The 15,712-nt window shown below is 40.5% G+C and overlaps 1 protein-coding gene across 2 annotated transcripts in view; it reads left to right on the plus strand.

The window, feature by feature from the left end:
- Window positions 1–14,885, plus strand: part of SFXN1 (sideroflexin 1) — a 41,336-nt gene extending 26,451 nt beyond the window's left edge. For both annotated transcript variants that reach the window (XM_036115708.2, XM_078066890.1), the window contains exons 8-11: window positions 211–260; window positions 7,294–7,343; window positions 7,769–7,816; window positions 13,535–14,885. In XM_036115708.2, coding sequence (XP_035971601.1) covers window positions 211–260; window positions 7,294–7,343; window positions 7,769–7,816; window positions 13,535–13,631 — 245 coding nt within the window. In that variant the 3' untranslated portion in view covers window positions 13,632–14,885. The remainder of the gene's footprint in view (window positions 1–210; window positions 261–7,293; window positions 7,344–7,768; window positions 7,817–13,534) is intronic.
- Window positions 14,886–15,712: the final 827 nt, after the last annotated feature.

The raw sequence follows: 15,712 nt of genomic DNA on the forward strand, positions 1-15,712 counted from the left end.
TATAAAATTTTCTGGCTGGTAATGAGCATTACATTGTTTTTAATTTTTTTAAATGCTAAAATATTTCAAAGAATTATTGCAAGTAATTTCGCTCTGCCAGTGTGAAAATAGCCTAAAAGTGACATAAGCCTTTTGTAAAATGGTTAAAAAAGATGTGAGCTGAAAATAAATATTAAAGAAAGATTTAAATGGATGTATCTTTACTTGCAGCTATCCCTCCATTTATCATGAACACTTTGGAGAAGAAAGCCTTCCTAAAGGTAAGCAAGCCCCAGTTCTATTAATCTTTGTCTCAATCCTTTCAGTTCCTTTCCAGACTTCAAACAATACAGAATATTTCCTACACAGTGAGTGAAGAATTTGAAGGCCATTGGCACTTGGGCACTTACGTTAAATAAAAAGATGTTTCCGGGAACATTTTACTTCTGATCTCAGATATTTGAGAAAGCTTTTGTAAATGAAGGTGGCTGCCCATTCCTCTTGAGAGGTTATACTCAGTTACAGCTTATCTTAGTCATCACTTGGATGCCTAGCTAGGTGATAATGAAGAGATAGTGTGAATTTGGAATGATGTGTTTATAAGTCACTACACATACTATCAGAAATGAAAAGAGTTTGGAGTAGTAGCTTTGTAGGACCCTGAATATAGTGCCCGGTGTATTTTTCTTTGCTGATCATATCTAGTAATTCATTAATTTTATGAGCCACCTCCCTTCAAGGTCACATTGTGACCAAGGACTCTCGATGCTTCTACATTGCCTTTTGTAGCTTCCCAGTGTAAAGCAATAGTGTTCATGCGTCACCCTCATTTTCCAGTTCTTTCACAAGTGGGATACGGTAGAATAGGGTGACTCACTTGGCTCATGCGGTTTGGAAAGTGGCATTGTTAGATCTGCCAAGAGAAAGGAGCCACGCTCCTCGCTGGAGGAGCAGGTATGTTGTGGGGAAGACCACAGCTCTCCTGGCTGAATTGTTTTGGGTCTTAGAAACAGAACTGTAACATCGAGGGAACAAGATAAAGCTTTAAAAAAGGACATAGTTCACAAGCCAAGCACTTCCTGAATGATTTCATCGCTTAGGAGTATTCTAAATGTGCGACAGGTGTGTTCACTGACCCGTATACTCCCCATGCGCCCCAGAAGGAAAGCTACAGTCAACACTAAGCGAACACTTCATAAACACTTTAAATATAAGAATGTTCTTCGAGAAGTAAGCCAGAAAAGTCTGCTATGAGGAAACAGTAATGTTGAGTGCTTCGTTTGACCCATGTAGCCAGGTTGTCACCTGTCAGTGCCCCAACCCCATGTTAGGGAAAGGGGCCCCTCTCTGCAGCACCTTCTCTCATATTCTTTCTTGGGTGCTTTGGGCACATGGAAGAATTCTATTCCCTGCGCATCCTCCTCTAGCAATCTTACACGTCGGTGTGAATTGTGCAGTCGTGTTGTTGTGGCTCTGTAGCTACTGAACAGTCCCAAAATACAAAACAGTTATATATATGGAAGCAGTAAAGCTATTGCTGTAGACCAAAATGTCATCGTGGACTCATCCGACATTTTACCTACTTCACTAAGCTCTTCTTTTGAGAATTAATGACAAAGTTTTGCCCAAATCTCTTTCTGGTGCAAAACTTAGAAAAGGATTAACTCTTAAAAGCTGCTAATGGATTAGTTTATGTACTGGAACATTAACTATATCCTAAAACTACCAAATTGTATACACATATGAAATTCATCAGCTTTGACATCTCCGTGATTTTCAGATAATCTGAAAAAAATTAGTGCTCTTTCCTCTGTCCATTCCTGCTTTACTTATGGGAAGTGGATTCAGGCTTTGGAGGAAGAAACCTATTAAGTTAATTTAAATGGGGTTTGTCAGTATCACTCTCCAGGATACTAGTAGGAAGTGGCCCATCCAGTACATCCATAACTTTGCAGACATTGACTTGATGCCCTGCGTTCTTCTCTACCAGCTCTTAATCTGGGAAGCCATTAGGATTAGGATTCTAGTAGTTCAGCGAGGGCATGTGTTGACCCAGGCAACCTGTTGACTTACCTGGTTGTTAGCTCCTAAGGTAATGGCATGCCAACTTCAGGAGCAATGGAGGATCAAAATAAACCTAGCCCCCCACCCCCCGGGTTGAATTGAAGCAAAATTCGGCTTTTTAAAGCAAGACCAGATGTCTAGGTCAGTTACAAGGCTTGGAAATTGTCATCTGATGTGAGTTTGTCTGACATAAAAGTGACAGCTTTTGCAAGAGAGGAGTACTAAGTGTGGCTCATCCACCAACAGTGCAAAACAAGCTTATGATTGTCCTGAATCTGCAGGTAACCGTGAAAGCAGATGTCAGCCAGGCCAGTCTGGCCGATGTCTGGGAAGCATGTCTTGTCCCAGTGCGCCCATGCGAGGCCACTCTCGGTGGCAGCGTCCCCATTGCTGAGGCCTACCCAGTCTTTTCTCTCTGCCTCTCGAATGCCACCCAACACCTCTTTAACAGAAGGGTCTCCGCAGCCTGTTTCTGGATTGGAGGCTCTGAATCTCGCCAGCTGCCCCTGCGGGTGGTACTTTATTCTGCAGTCCGGCTCTGGCCTGCGGGTATTGGGCATACTGTGGCTGCTAACATGTGTCCTGATCATGGCTGGGGATTCCAGAAATTCTATGAGAAAGTCTGCATTTGAAGCTCCATTAATGCTGAAAAGTTAGGTCACTGGGGAAAACACGAAATGAGGTCGGTACATTCTTCTCCTAGTGCAGGTGTGCATTGGAGCTCCTGGGGTCTCAGCATTGTTGGAAAAGTTGCCGGAGTTACTCTGATCTCCGAGTGACAGACACTGGACAGAAGACCCAGTTGGGCATCTCGCATCATTTTCTTGCTCTGACGGATGGAGACTGCTGCAGATAGCGCCTAATAACATTTTCTACGTGAGGGACCCGGCAAATGATACAAGCAGTTAGCTCCCCGTTGTCACTCTGTTGTGGGCTTTTTCACATTAATGAATGAATGCATATTGTGTTTTCCTCCCCCACCTCAGCATACGGTTTTTAGCTTTGCTTGATACCGTATACGGTAGTGATAACTTGGAGATGTGCCACCTCACCTGTCCTTGACGAAGCAGCCCTCTGTCTGCCCCACTGCCAACAGTGAAGGGCCTCACCGGGAGCTGGGAGAGACCACTGGCCTCAGAAGCCCCGTGGCAAGGTCGGGGGTGGTGGTCAGAGTGGCTGACACTCAGTCCCAGCGTCCTGCCACCCATAGGGGGTCTGGTTGTAGCTGTCGTGCTGCAGACCTCAGTGGAGGATGTTGCTTTGAAAAAGGAATGGTGGACTGTTGTTGAGCTATTCGTACACACATACCACTCCCCAAGTGCAGCGTGGCCTTACCCTGCAATACTGCATTTTGCCCACGTAGAGAGTTCCATAGGACTTAACTGATAGTCTAGCTATTGCTAAAACATAGGCAGAGGTGGCTTGTATTACTATCCATATATTTCCATCTTCAGAGCACTTTCACATGCATCAGGAAAGGCAGGCTTTACCGTGCCCCTTCTACAGAGGCTCCCGAGATAATTTCTACAGCAGCTCATGACGTCCACGTGGGTGGTGTCTGCCTCACTTGGCCCCCTGCTTGTTCCCACAGCCCCAGCGGCTGGCTGTGCCCCTCTGTAAGGGTGTACTTATCTGGGCTTTTACCTTGGACATGACCAAACTCCTCTGCAAGCATGAAACAAATTGAACCTTCTTGGCTTTTTATGAGCTTGGGGAGCATTCAGTGTGATTCGTCCCTCCCCCTATCTTTCCCCAAGTGGGGTGCTGGAAAAAAAGCATCAGCAGTGGGCATGTGACTCCCAGAAATCTTTGCAATAAACCAGAAAGCTCACTGCTGAAAATCTGGCCCTTCGAAGAATGGTATTCTTGAACCATTCTTGAACCATTCTAAAGAGACCAACTCCTGTGGTCTCTTTACCTTGCTGGCACTTTCATTGGGAATAAGTCAAGTTAATATGGTTTGGGTCAGATAATAGTTCCTAATTCCTTAAGTTCTACTTCTTCCATATTCCCTTTAATAAAGGTGGACTGCTCTGTCTACTCTGTAGATTTTTCAGGACTTCCTGTTAATTAAATGTGAGTGTTGCATTTATTTATCCATTCACTCATTTATTTATTGACTCACCTGCCCTTTGCTGAGTGCCTATTACGTGCCAAGCAATGTGCTAGGTGCTTGAGTCATAGAAACAGGGCTTGAGCCCTGCTCGCAGGGACCATATAGCACAGTGATGGGAAGAGGCACAGGGCAGTGGTTGTAATACTTGGTGGTTACGGCACAGAGGGAATAGAGGAGGTGTCTCCCTCAACTACAGGGGGTGGCAGAGTCTGGAAGGGGACGGCTCAAGGGTACATGCTTTGCAGAAGCTCAGAGAGGTCACACAGCATGGCTTATTGGGAGACTTGTGGACGATCAGGTTGCCTGGCATGTGGGCCATGTATAGGGAATTGACTATATCATATGTAAAAATTAATTCCCCATGGTTCGTAGACTCTAAATGTAAAAATCAACAACTGTAAAACTTCTAGCAAAAAATATAATAGATCATCTTTGAGATCGAGAGTTAGGCCCAGATTTCTTAGACACAACACCAAAGGCAGTCCATAAAAGAAAAAGTGATAAATTGGACTTCATCAAAATGGTAAAATTCTGTTTTTTGAAAACTATAAAAGATGAAAAGATAAATAGACTGGGAGAAAATCTGTACAAAGCTTGTATCTGATAATAGAGTTATATCCAGAAGATCTAAATCACTCAATACTCATTTAAGAAAACAACCCAATTTTAAAAATGGGCAGAAGGTTTGAATGGACGTTTCACCAAACACATATCTGTATCAGATAAGCACATGAAAAGATGCTCAGTATCTTTATTTACTGGGGAAATTCACATTAAAGCTACATGAGCCACCACTAAACATCTACAGGAATGGCTAAAACCAAAAGGACTGACCATAGCATGTGTTGGTGAGGATGCGGAGGAACTGGAACTCTCATGTCTTGCTGGTGGGAATGGAAAATGGTACAACCACTTTGGAAAATAGTTTGGTAGTTTCTTAAAAAGTGAAATAGATGCTTACCATCTGATCTAGCCATTCCACCCCTAGGTGTTTACCTAGGAGAAATGAAAGCATATGTCCATAAAAGACGAATGGTTCACAGCAGCTTCATTTGCAATAGCCAAAAACTGGCAACAACCCAAATGTTCATCAGCAGGAGGATAGATTACCAAATTGTGCTGTATCCATGCAGTGGAATACCTCACTGAGCAAGGAAGAGTAATGGACTACTGATACATGCAACCACCCGAATTAATCTCAAAACAATTACACAAAAAATAGATACCATACATAAAATTCTAGAAAATATAAACTGATATATAGTGGCAAAAAGGAGATCAGAGGTTGCCAGGGAATGGGTGCAGGGTTTAGGAGAGAGAGAGGAATTGCCAAGGGCACAAGGAACAAGGAAAGCATTACGGGTGACGGATATGTTCATGACCTTGATCATGGGGATGGCTTCACGGCTGAATACATGTATAAAAACTGCAAATACTTGCAGTTTACCGTATGTCAGCAAAGCTATTAGAAAAAAGATCCTGGGGGAAGGAAGACTTTAGGGTCATAATGCTTTTCGAGCTTTTACCTCTTAAATATATTTTTTTTACACTTATGATTACTCTCTTTAATTCATTGAAACTTTTATTTACAGTATTCTCTGTTTGCACGATTTTAAGTGTGTGAGTATGTAGGGGAAGACCAGACATCCACCGCTCACTAATTGAGTCTCAGGCTGAGTGCTATTTAAGAAGTAGGGGTGAATCAAGTGAATGGCGTGCTGGAGAGGAGTCGGGAGACTCTGGGATGACATCCAGGTTGGGTTAAGTCAGAATTCTCCAGGATCCTTGTCATTACTCAGAGCCTTTCCATCGAAACCTTCGGCATGAGCCACAGTCCGCCTTCCGCCCATACACATCCTTCTTTGAGATTACCCGCAGCTGTTCCCTGAGATAACAGGTTAGCCCCGTTTGCTTCAGACAAGAGCCCACTTGAAATCAGAAGGCCACTCTCAGGGGCTCAAGTTCATCCTCCACAAAATCTCCTTCAGTACTTACTCTGCCTTCCCATCACCCAGTGCAGATGTCACATCTGGGAAATGCCGGGGCGAGGATGTACATCTTCGTATGAAAATCCATATCATCATACAGGGCCAGTTACCCAAGATACAATATGTCCTTTTCTTGCTGTCCTTTGAGGGGTGGGCCTGTCCCCTCTTGATGACATTTCTCCCTTCCTCTCTAGTACTTGCCTCTCTCCCCTCACGTTAACCTGCGTGACGTACCTTTTCACCAGAGGAGTCTTCTCGGGGACCAGGGTACACCTCTCATGCAAGCTTCTTTGGGATCATGATCTTTTAACAGCCTGTGTTGACTCTGCACTAAGTTGGCCGATTTCATAACAACCAGTTCACAACTCAGCTGCCGCTGTTTCAGGGGCCTTGTTTCTAGAACCATCTATCCCATCGTTCTCTGTATCGCATGTTTTGGTACCACTCCTTTTTGAAAACTAAAAATCTAACAGTGCTTATTCTCCAAAAGACCAACCAACTCATTCATTTCCATTAAAAAAACAAAAAAAAGTGACAGGCAAAAATTTTCTGTGCCAGCAGTAGTTTTAACCATATTGACAGCAACTAAAAGCAAGAAAGGGAAGCTGCAGGGGAGGAGGGAAATGTTTGCTGGGTTTCTGCTACGCTCTGGGCTCCGTCCTGGGTGCTTTACGAATGTTACCCGGCACATCTCCCACACACTTTTAGGCAACTGTTGCGATCCTCATTTTGCAGCGAAGGAAACCGAAGCTTGGAGAGGTTGGGTTCTGCCTGCCCTGTCCCCACAGTCGGGAACCAGGCGGCAGGGCAGAGAGTTGAGTACAGGTTTGGCTGTCTTCCAACCTGCGCACCAGTCTGTGCTACCTCCCCCCGCAGGAGGTAGTGATTCCTCCACGTGTTCAGAGCCAGGCATCTCTCAGACGGTATGTGCAAGAGAAAAAACTGAGAAGCCACTTGATCTTTGCATGTGCATTCATTGACCGGTCAAGGAGGCTACAGGAAGTCAGGACTAACACGCTTGTTGCAGTGTTACCCCAAATTTCACTAATCCGGATCTTGTAACCTGGAGAGTTTCCTCCCTATTAATCAGCAGAAGAAATTGTCTCTGTATGAAAAGTATTCAAAATAATTTCTCTCTCAATACAGAGGTTCCCATGGATGAGCGCACCTATTCAAGTTGGATTAGTTGGCTTTTGGTGAGTGGAATTAATTTTTTATAATTAATTTCTTCTTTAAAGGTAAATACACAGCCTATGAAAGGTGAAGGAATGGGCAGATAATGTGGGACACAAGTTTTGAAAGTGAGACCATCCCAGAACATCTGGAACTTATGGTCCCCAAAATTAGATAGAAGTAAAGAGAAACCTACAATGTTTGGGACTATTTGCATGATTCTTTTTTTAAACTCCTGATATCTCTCTGATGTTTTTTGTTTAAATTATCTTGACAGTCCTTGGTAATAAAATTACACAAACAGGACATACTTTATAAGGAAATACGATGCTTGAAAGAAAGGGGATTGTTATAAAAGTAAAATAGAAGAAGAATCTGAAAGTCATCCATTTGAAAATGCTCTGATTTGTCTTTTTTTTCCTTTTTTTTTTTTTTTTTTTTTTTTTAGTTTGGTATTTGCTACACCTCTGTGTTGTGCTCTATTTCCTCAGAAAAGGTATGTATTTGCTATTCTTCGGAATGATCACGAGTTTTAATCCTAAAAACCGGTTGAAGACACAGGTGCTGTTATTCCGTTTCACTTGAAGGGAAGTTGAGATTCAAAAAGATTAATGAAGCCGAGTCTCTAAAAGGAAGAGATAGAGGCAGAAGTCAAACACACATCTGTTTAATTTCAGAACTCTCTTTATCCCGCTCTACTATTACATTTGAAAATGCTTTATTCGTTTGTAAGAGTCAGGTTAACTCTGGTACAAATTTGCTTTTGTAAAAAATTTAAATATGGCTTCTTCTCATCCAATCCATTGGCCAGTGCAGCTATAACACAGACATGTTCGAATTTAAGGTCCGCCCCAGGGACAGTGGTTATATGCACTTTGCCTCGATGGTTGGTTTATTTGCTGCTCCTCTTCCTATTTAGTTTCTTGCCTTAAAATCCTTGTTGTGTACTGTCATCACAAGCTACCCTTAAATCCCGCTTTTGATGTAAGAACTGGATTGATGGGCATAAATCAGCATGGGATAAATCTAGGTCTTCAGCCTCTTGCTGATCCGACATGAAAGCACAGAGAGCAGCATTTTGTTGTTTGGCCTTTGTCTAAGGGTTACCAGGCTCCTGCCTTTGTAATACCCCCATGCGCCAATAGGCCCCAGACATAGGGTCTTTCATGCCTGAGGCTTTCAAAGGACAATGAGGGGTACTGGAACTAACTTTATCATGTCCACGCCACCTGATAAAGCACTCCACCTTTATCTGCTCTTTCACATCCATCTTTGACTCCTACTGGTCTTAAATAGGGCATTAAATCCCAAGGAAAAGGAGCCTCGAAATCACCTTGATGCCTAGAGCCATACCCCCTGGGAGGGGGCAGGACCTTCACAATTTATTCTCTAAGCCCACTACAGATGCATTTCCTCAAATCGAAAGAGGGGTAATTACACCTATTTACTTTTCAAACTCCAGAAGCTCAGGACTCAACATAAGAAAAGTTTATTCCAATGTCCAGCAGTTGACCTTGTACTCAGTGACTTAGAAATAGTGTATGTGAAATGCTGAGGAGAATACCTAATAACAAGATAAGCCCTTAATAAAGGTAGCTGTTATCATTTTGAGATTAAAGGATTTGAAAACCCATAAAGGAGCTTCCTGCATAGGCCTTGGTTTAAATGAAGCTTATTCCTGGTTTTTTTGCTTATACATTTGTTTATTTTTCTTTTTGATTCTTACTCATCAGTTGGATAGAATAGGATTACTGATATTCCTTGGTTCATTACACACTACGCTCATTGGTCCAAGCATGACCCTATTTTGTTTACTTTAATGATATAATGAACACCCATGAATCCACTGCCCACTCATAAATAAAAATATTACCAATAAGTTATATGTTTTTATAGATTCTTCCCAGCCCATACCCCTCCCTCCTGCAGATTTAACCATTATGCTACATTTCATATTTATAATACAATTACATTTAAAAATTTTTATTATATATATATGTATATATATAGTGCATATATATATACATATATATATATTCCCGATGTTGTTTAGTTTTTTTTTAAATTTTTTTATTGTTATGTTAATCCCCATACATTACATCATTAGTTTTAGATATAGTGTTCCATGATTCATTGTTTGTGCATAACACCCAGTGCTCCATTCAATACGTGCCCTCTTTAATACCCATCACCAGGCTAACCCATCCTCCCACCCCCCTCCCCTCTAGAACCCTCAGTTTGTTTTTCAGAGTCCATCGTCTCTCATGGTTCTTCTCCCCCTCCGATTTCCCCCCCTTCATTCTTCCCCTCCTGCTACATTCTTCTTCTTTTTTTCTTTCTTAACATATATTGCATTATTTGTTTCAGAGGTACAGATCTGAGATTCAACAGTCTTGCACAATTCACAGCGCTCACCAGAACACCTACCCTCCCCAGTGTCCATCACCCAGTCACCCCATCCCTCCCACCCCACCCCCCACTCCAGCAACCCTCAGTTTGTTTCCTGAGATTAAGAATTCCTCACATCAGTGAGGTCATATGATACATGTCTTTCTCTGTTTGACTTATTTCGCTCAGCATAATACCCTCCAGTTCCATCCACGTCGTTGCAAATGGCAAGATCTTATTCCTTTTGATGGCTGCGTAATATTCCATTGTATATATATACCACATCTTCTTTATCCATTCATCTGTTGATGGACATCTTGGCTCTTTCCACAGTTTGGCTATTGTGGACATTGCTGCTATAAACATCGGGGTGCACGTAGCCTTTCGGGTCCCTACTTTTGTATCTTTGGGGTAAATACCCAGTAGTGCAATTGCTGGATCATATGGTAGCTCTATTTTCAACTTTTTGAGGAACCTCCATACTGTTTTCCACAGTGGCTGCACCAGCTTGCATTCCCACCAACAGTGTAGGAGGGTTCCCCTTTCTCCGCATCCCCGCCAACATCTGTCATTTCCTGACTTGTTAATTTTAGCCATTCTGACTGGTGTGAGGTGGTATCTCACTGAGGTTTTGATTTGGATTTCCTTGATGCTGAGCGATATTGAACACTTTTTCGTGTGTCTGTTGGCCGTTTGGATGTCTTCTTTGGAAAAATGTCTGTTCATGTCTTCTGCCCATTTCTTGATTGGATTCTTTGTTCTTTTGGTGTTGAGTTTGATGAGTTCTTTATAGATTTTGGATACTAGCCCTTTATCTGATATGTCATTTGCAAATATCTTCTCCCATTCTGTCAGTTGTCTTTTGGTTTTGTTGACTGTTTCCTTTGCTTTGCAAAAGCTTTTTATCTTGATGAAGTCCCAATAGTTCATTTTTGCCCTTGCTTCCCTTGCCTTTGGCGATGTTTCTAGGAAGAAGTTGCTGCGGCTGAGGTCGAAGAGGTTGCTGCCTGTGTTCTCCTTTAGGATTTTGATGGACTCCTGTCTCACATTGAGGTCTTTCAACCATTTGGAGTCTATTTTTGTGTGTGGTGTAAGGAAATGGTCCAGTTTCATTCTTCTGCATGTGGCTGTCCAATTTTCCCAACACCATTTGTTGAAGAGACTGTCTTTTTTCCATTGGACATTCTTTCCTGCTTTGTCAAAGATTAGTTGACCATAGAGTTGAGGGTCCATTTCTGGGCTCTCTATTCTGTTCCATTGATCTATGTGTCTGTTTTTGTGCCAGTACCATACTGTCTTGATGATGACAGCTTTGTAGTAGAGCTGGAAGTCCGGAATTGTGATGCCGCCAGCTTTGCTTTTCTTTTTCAACATTCCTCAGGCTATGCGGGGTCTTTTCTGGTTCCATACAAATTTTAGGATTATTTGTTCCATTTCTTTGAAGAAAGTGGATGTATTTTGATGGGGATTGCATTGAATGTGTAGATTGCTCTAGGTAGGATTGACATCTTCACAATATTTGTTCTTCCAATCCATGAGCATGGAACGTTTTTCCATTTCTTTGTGTCTTCCTCAATTTCTTTCATGAGTATTTTATAGTTTTCTGAGTACAGATCCTTTGCCTCTTTGGTTAGATTTATTCCTAGGTATCTTATGGTTTTGGGTGCAATTGTAAATGGGATCGACTCCTTAATGTCTCTTTCTTCTGACTTGTTGTTGGTGTATAGGAATGCCACTGACTTCTGTGCATTGATTTTATATCCTGCCACTTGACTGAATTCCTGTATGAGTTCTAGCAGTTTTGGGGTGGAGTCTTTGGGATTTTCCACATAAAGTATCATATCCGATGTTGTTTAGTTTTGCCTCTTTGGGAACTTTTTAGGCAAGGGTGTCATACTATATATAGTCTTCTGCTACTCGTTCTTTTTTATTCAATATCATGTAGCTAAGATTCATCCACATTATTGCATGTAGCTAAAGTCATTCACTGTTTACTGCTGTATAATAGTCCATCGTATAAATACGCCACAATCATCCATTCTCCTGCACACATGAGAAATAATGAAAACGCTCCTTATCAGAATTTGTGGGAAGCAGCAAAAGTGTTGCTTTGAGAGAAATTTATAGCTTTAAATGTATATATTAGAAAGGAAGAATGGCTGAAAATCAAGCACTAAAGGTCCAACTTAAGGTCAAAAAGGAACAAAAAGAATAAACTGCAAGGAAAGAGAAAGGAAGGATGTAAGAAATAGAGGAGGATCCAGGAAGTCAAAAGTTGGTTCTTGAAAATAGTAACAAAATGGTAACAAATAGTAACAAAATCATCGTGATGTCAATCACAACAAAAGGAACAAATAATACTATGAATGAAGAGAAGATGTGACTACAAATATTACTACAAGTATTATCAACATCATTATGCCAGTAGATTTGAAAACAGGCAAATGGACAAATTCCTGGAAAAATATTAACAATGCTGAAAAATTAGTCTGAATTGGCATATCGCCATTAAGGAAGTTGAAGTTTTATTTAAACTTCTTCATACAAAATAAACACAAGAACTAGGTGGTTTTACAGGTGGAGTTTACTCAACTGTCAAGAAACAGATTACTCCAGTTTTAAACAAACTCTTCCAGAAGATTAAAAAAAAAGAGTCTCCCTACCATCCAGGAAGGTTTGAATAACTTTAATTCCAAAATCGGAGTTGGCCTTTATAATATATTAAGAGTAATTATGAGTACTTCTAGATCAATGGAAAAACAAGACCAAGAGACAGTATAGCGTGTTGGTTAGGAGCGTGGCTTTGAATCTCAAGTGTCCCTCCAGTTTCCTTATCTGTAAAACTAGGATAATACCTGACTTTCAGGGTTCTTATAAGGATGAAAAAGCATAATATCTGGTCCAACAAATGATCAATAAGTCATAACCATTATCATTATCAGTGGCATCATTTTAAGACTACTCTACGTCCCACTGTGTAGAACATAACCACGTAGGTACTTTTTTTCCTATATTCACAATATTTCTTTTATTTTCTTACATATGTTTATATATCTATATCCTGTCTTTTTTTTAATCTCATGTTTTCCCACATCTCAACTATATTACAGAACAATTTTTTTAAAAGACGAATTACATATTGAAATATTACCAGGTTTTCTGGTAGTAAGCATTATGGACAATTTTTCTTCATACTTTTATATAATAATAAGTATGCATTTGTCACAAAAAAACAAGCTTTAATACATTCAAGTACTTTTTTTAAACGCATAAAGCAAAGACTAACAAGTCATCGCTCAGTGGTGTGTGACTATGAGTGATGGTTTTTTTCTTGTACAGTTCAGTATTTTCTAAAACGTTTGCAAGAAGCATGTATTCTTAATACAGTGGAGAAAAGCATATTAATGCAAGTGAATTTTTAGTGTTAAAAATTCCACTAAGTACATATGTCTTTTTTATTAATGGTGAACATTTATATTGTTTTCCTTGGGAAAGTGGCATTATCACACACTGTTTCCCAATACCAGCAGGGGCTGAGAGTCTTGTTGCTTGCCTTCTTCCCAGCCATGAACAGTTTTTAAACTTTTAATAATTTTTGAGCTCTTAAGATGCATTTCTTTGATTATTAGCAACAATTAATTTTCCAAAAGGAACTGGGCATTCATTTTCAAGGCACAGGAGGCATTTTTCAAACAGGACTCTGTCTTACAATACAAGTCATGATTCGGGGAGCCGGGGGGGGGGACGGCCCTTCTCTGCTGTGTGTCCAGATTCTAGTTCCCTACTCTGCCCATGTAATAATCGTGTCGTTTCTCCCTTATCCTAGTTCCATGTCTGTGACAAGCTTGGAGGCTGAGTTGCAAGCCAAGATCCAAGAGACCTATCCTGAATTACGACGTGTATACTTTAATAAGGGATTGTAAAGTAGCAGAAGAAACTCTACAGCTTATCCCGTCTACTGCAAACCCGGTGAGGAAAAGCCTGTTCGACCCGGGTTCTCCCAGTTACAGAAACCTTTTAAAGACCCACATTAGCCTTTTAGAGTCAAGCTGCTACTTACCGCACAGCACCTGGTATGGGCCAGGCGCCTGACACCTGTTGGCTCCCTTACATTTGAATCACGATATAATTTACAGAAATACCCTTCCTCTAGCTTTTATAGTAATTGTTTTTCAAAGACAATATACCAGCCCTCACCCAGAGTTTTAAAAAGCACTGCTAGGCATAGAGTAGATGTTCAGTATATGCTCAATACATATGTATTGATTATCAGTGAGTGAAAAGGAAATCTGTTTGAAATATTGAGTTTTTATCCCATTCTTGTTTCAAATCACTCAGCAGTGATTGGGGAAAACACAAAAGCTCTGAGGCTAAGCTATAAAAAATGACTCGTAAATATTAAGGACATTTGCTTCCACTTTGGGCAATGGGCAACCCAAAGTAGATGATGAGTCTTTTTATAGGATTTATAGGATAAAAGCTCTTCCGTCTACTTCCCAAAAGTCACAGTAATAGACACATGTGATGAGCCATCCCTGCTGTCAACAACTATATGCATTCATATTGCTGGTGGATTTCTTTAGTTGACTCTTAAATTTATTCTGTTTTACATTCCTATGAAGTTAATCTTACCTTGCACTTGTTGACTTTATATTCAATTATTTACATCAAATAATCAAATAACTGAAATGTACAAATGTCAAATTTTGGAAGTATATTCAATACCAATGCTGTATGACTGGGTTGAATCTGGTTTGTTTGATTTTTTTTTTAGAAGTGAGAGCACAGTTCCAGCTAGCTACATGTCTTTTCTTGTCATTCTCATAGACCTCTTTGGCTTTCAGAAAGATACAGAAATAATGTGTATGTGAATCAGTGACTGAATGAATTGTACTTGAATAGTCTATACTTCATTCCACCCTGTTTGACAATAAGGAATCCATGGACCACTGTTTACCTCCTCTGTAGTCGCTTCACATGTATTTAATGTAACAGATTATGTTTCAAGTCTGAAGATGTTCAAGGCATATGCCAGGTGGTTGTTCTGTTGAGTGAGGCCACTCAGTTCAATTGTAATTCAGAGACTTATAAGTGAAAAAAAAATGTAGAAGCTAGTTTTGACAGATTTTTCCAGACAATGTGACCAGACTGAATTTCCTCATAAAGAAAAAATGGTGTTCCTTGTGTCCGTGTTTCTCTTTTCTCTGAAAGGATTAATGGATCTGAAGCTTGGGGCCACTCTGAGCCTTCCTTTGTGCCACCAGAATTTTCTCATTTAGATTTTCTGTCTTAAACCATTTGAGGCAAAATAGCTTCCCCATTACATTCTGTCCTTGGATGTATTTTATTGCCATAGATGCTTCTCTTTAAACAGTGGTAAGAGCCTGAAATTCAAGGCAGATCTCCATGAGGTGCTTTTAAGGAGAAACCGAAGCCCCCCACAACCTGCCCCAGCTAATCTCAGTATTCTTACCCCCACTCTCCCCACTCCCCACCCCTGTTCACTGGTAGCTCCTTCTCAGAATCTTAACCTTCATTGAGAAATTAATCAACAACTGGCTTGAAGATTGATGAACTAAACTTTATACACACCAGGAAGGGATAATGAACATGGAGATGTGTCTTTTTAAACATTATTTATTGAAGCTTCCAACTCTTGATGCTTTTATATAGAAATATTAACTGTATCGTTTAATCGTGGTTTATAAAAAGGAACAAATGAACCAAGATTGGCAATTTTGCTGATTTCTTAGAAATACCTTTTCTGGAGAAAAGTCCACATGAAGTGCAATGAGCTTATAATGGTAAATAGTTATTCATATTTCTATTAACATTATAAAGAATTATGATTGTGCGTATTTACTGACTGGCAGTTTTTATTTCAGTATTAGCACAGTGTCTCGCCAGTGTTGGAATCAATGTATTATTTCAGTTCAAGTGGATGAAATGTTAAATAAACTCAGAATGAAAATAAATTCTCTCTTTTATTTGTATGTAAAGAGTA

The sequence above is a fragment of the Halichoerus grypus genome, chromosome 2 (assembly GCF_964656455.1).
Source record: "Halichoerus grypus chromosome 2, mHalGry1.hap1.1, whole genome shotgun sequence".
Classification (NCBI taxonomy): Eukaryota; Metazoa; Chordata; class Mammalia; order Carnivora; family Phocidae; genus Halichoerus; species Halichoerus grypus.